The following is a 3,793-nucleotide window of genomic DNA, read 5'->3' as shown; positions in this document are numbered from 1 at the left end:
GGAAAGAGCAAGCTGGTGGTGACTAATGCTGTCGTTGTGTGCAACACAGGTTGGTGTACAAGCAAAAGTAATTACAATAATTACTTTTTGCTTATGTATTCTACTATTTCATGGTCTGTGTCTCTTCTCGGGATGTGAATGTGATTTCTTCTCCCAAACACTCACAATTGGCATTGAGGAGACCGGAATTAACTCCACTCTTGACTGTGGTTAGATGCCAGTGTTATGCTGTAAAATTTTAACTAGAAAGGATTCACCAGCATTGGACAAAATAATTTGTCATATTAAATATTCTCTCAGCTCTTACAGATGACAAAGGGAGCCCAAGTTGCAGATGTAGCAATAGACTTGTGTTTCTGTGCGCACACATGTGCACACTGCAGCTGATGAGAGCTTTGCCTGAATAGAGATCATTTGGCTCAAACGATCCTTGTGGGACAATTTTTATATAAATTCTAAGATCATTTTGGGGTGATTTGTCACAAAAGCATTCCTTAGTATGTGGAATTTCTTCTCCTTACACTTCTCTAAAGGACTGAGACCAGCTGTACGCATTTCCTCCAAATTTCTCTGTGAAGTTTTTAATCTTTAAGATCATTTAGGAGTCTTCTCCAACTGAGGCTCTGCCTTTACGGGCCAGTTAATGTGGCTGATTTATAAACCTTTTTGACAAGGAATGCAGTGCAGTGAAAACACAGAGCCTTCAAAATATGCCATAGGTTCTCTCTGCCAGCAGGCACTGATGCTGCTTACGGCTCAAAACAGCCAAGGCAAAATGTGCCTTAGGAAGCCTGAATTCAAGCATCAGAATAAGTTGAAATAATTACAGATTATTATTGTTATTGTTATTATTATTGTCCCAGCTTTGGACTCCAGCTTTTCCAGCTCCTCTGTCATAAGATGGTGCAGAGTCATGGCTCCAGCCTGGGGACCAAAGTCAGGGACAGGCTGTTGCCCTGATGCTGGCGCTGAGCATGGTTGCTCTGGCGTCACTGGCTCTGGGGATCCTCTCAATGCCCTCAGCATCACCTGCGCTAGAGAAGGGAATACACAGGCTCACTTGCACATCTTCCCTCACCTATTCATACCTGGGCTGCTAAAATTATAAAGGGCTTTGCTGTAGACCCTCATCCTTTACAGAACAGGAATATGTCTGTATTTGGGTAGGGACATTCTGGTTTTGCACTCCTCCATCCTCAGAGGGGAAAGATAAAAGTCAACCATTTATGAAGAATGAAGGGCCAAATTCTGCTCTCACTTGCACAAGGAAAAGCCCACAGATCACTGAAGCATGGGAATTGCTAGAACCCATGGTGCAGGTTGAGTTATAGGAGTCAGCAGGTCTGAGGTACCTCAGCAGAGTTAAGAGCCCTGTAAACGTTGTGCCTTGCCTGTACTAACCTTTGTTTGGTCTGTCTCTCCCATCTGGCAACTCCCCTCCTCCTCGATCCCTTTGCGCTCCGATGCAGATGGCTATAAGGAACGACTCTTTGGATAGCAAGGAGAATCTCCACACCGAGGTGAGTGAACTCTCTGACCCAAATGTCCCCGCTATGCCCAAGGAGGAGTCACCAATGGCTCTGACGCCCTCAGAAGCGCAAGAGTTGGCTGCATGGAGCCGGGCAAGCGTTCATACGCAGCAGCATTCCCACAACCAGTATAATATTTCAAAGCAGGCACCGGGATCGTGTGCTTGTGCAGACTCGCATCAGGAGGCACCTGGAGATTCGATGGACCAAGAAGTATCTGACATTAACAGCTCCTCAGAGCCTTTCACTTCAGAAACTTGTACAGCCTCGAGTGCCTGTTCAGAGGTTCAGCCTCTCACTCCTAAGAGGAACATAGGCAATACCGGCAACGTTACACTGAAGGACCTGAAGAAATACCACAGTGTAGACACCCAAGGTCTTCTAAAGAAACCGCCCTCTTGGTTAGATGATCAAAGGAGACATTCAATAGAAATTTGTTCGATGGAAAACAGCCCTCAGCACCATTCCACATCTAGCTCTTCTGGCTTCATAAGTCAGGTGGTAAGTGAAATGGAAGGCTTGCAAGGATCACGGCAGAAGAAAAAACTGAGCCCTCCATGTATATCTATAGATCCCCCTGATGGACAGGGTTTGCTACCAAGAGGACCTCACAGCATCTCACCTGCCAGTGGAGACATTTGCTTGAGACGGCGTGCTCCATCCTGTGAGTCCAAGGATTCGATGGATATAGGGGATTCGTTGCTTCCAGACAGTATTTCAACATCTCCTACCCCAAAGAAAGACTTGTTGACACTTCCTAGCTTTTCCTTTGATCAAACAGAAATGGACCCCTGAGTTACTTTTCTGTTGGTGCCAAATGTTTTCTTCCTTTCATGTACTAGAAAAAAAAAATTAAAAACTCTGTACTCCAAAATGGCACTGGGTAAAAAATTTCCAAAGAAAGATTAAAGAGCCAGCTGGTTAAAAGAGTGGTTAACCTATATCACGCTTACTTAAGCATATGTTCTGCTTAGGTAAAAGCAATACAATGTGCAGAATCTATATGTATATTATATTTTATTAAATTAATTGAATCTAGTATTGCGGGATGTAGTACATTTTGTGACTAAAGACTCGTTTAATTTTCTTCTATTTTATGTATCTCAGAATATTTCTGAGATAAAGTTGGTTTTTATGAATATTTTAACCTAAAAAAATATATATTTAATCCCTTCTCTTTTTTGTTTTGTTTTTGTTTGGGTTTCATTTTGTTTTGCAAAGCACAAAATGTAGCCAATTAGTGCATTACGGAAGAAATGTACCCCACAGTCAGCAGTAAATAAGAATTATTTAATGTAATTTCTGTTTCCCCTTGGACTTCAATAATATTCTGGGAAAAAGATCGTTTGAGTAGTATAGAAATGCAGTGGCAGTTTTTTTAACAAAGTAATATTCCAATCTTCCATAAAATCAACATCCAGAGTAAAAGCAGGTGCACAAACCCAGGAAGGTACAACATGCCGAGAGCTGTCTGGAGATGATGAATGTGGAGCCGTTTAACTGCACACAACACTGAATTACAGAAGGGTATTACAGATCATCCACTAGCGACTCACAAAATCATGTCAGTGGATATTTTCCATGCATGCCTACGAAACTGAGGCAAGAAAAGCCCGTGGTCACTTCTGAGATGTTTTTTTCCCAGCGTCTTCAAGTCAGACCCTTTCTTTTGCTGAGTTTTACCCCTCTGTATGCCCACTGGCTGTAGTGCAGCTCCTCCTTTCTGCACCTGTGAGAAAAGGAGAGCAAGGCCATGTCTGAGGTTTGCAGTGGGTGAATTCAGTGCAGACATGACACAGCAGTTGGCTTAAGCACATGTTTAAAGTGCAGCTCTTGCTTAGACTGCCTTGAGGTTGATCGTATTTAAGTAATTCCTGAAAATTAAAATCATATGCTTATGTGTTTGACAGAATCAGGGCCTATTGCAAGTTATTTTACAGAATACATGTAAGAATGTCTGTAGGTAGTGAAATGACTGTTGCGTTTCAGTTTAGAAAGTCAGGTTTTTTGCTATCACTGCTAGAGTTAATTTACATGACCCTGACTGTAATCTTATTTCCAATCTATCAAAAGCCTTAAGCAGCAACATCATGATAAAAAATAGATTAAAACAGAATTCATGTCCTTACTTTATAACATGTCCTTAACGTCAGTCATCTCGCAAATTAAAAATTAACTGTTTACTTCTATGCTAATCCCCTCTGCAAAAAGCAGTCTGTAAAACTGGACAGCGCAGCCTGAAAATCCCGAGAGGCTGGCCTGGT

The 3,793-nt window shown here is 42.1% G+C and overlaps 1 protein-coding gene across 1 annotated transcript in view; it reads left to right on the top strand.

Moving 5' to 3' along the window:
* CACNA1G (calcium channel, voltage-dependent, T type, alpha 1G subunit) overlaps nt 1-2,324 on the top strand; it is a 98,187-nt gene extending 95,863 nt beyond the window's left edge. Inside the window, exon 37 of the mRNA XM_010186923.1 lies at nt 1,470-2,324. Within this exon, the coding sequence (XP_010185225.1) occupies nt 1,470-2,324 (855 nt within the window). The remainder of the gene's footprint in view (nt 1-1,469) is intronic.
* The last annotated feature ends 1,469 nt before the right edge of the window (nt 2,325-3,793 follow it).

Source organism: Mesitornis unicolor, unplaced genomic scaffold (genome assembly GCF_000695765.1).
Source record: "Mesitornis unicolor isolate BGI_N332 unplaced genomic scaffold, ASM69576v1 scaffold22226, whole genome shotgun sequence".
Taxonomy (NCBI): Eukaryota; Metazoa; Chordata; class Aves; order Mesitornithiformes; family Mesitornithidae; genus Mesitornis; species Mesitornis unicolor.
This window is presented reverse-complemented; position numbering and strand designations above follow the sequence as displayed.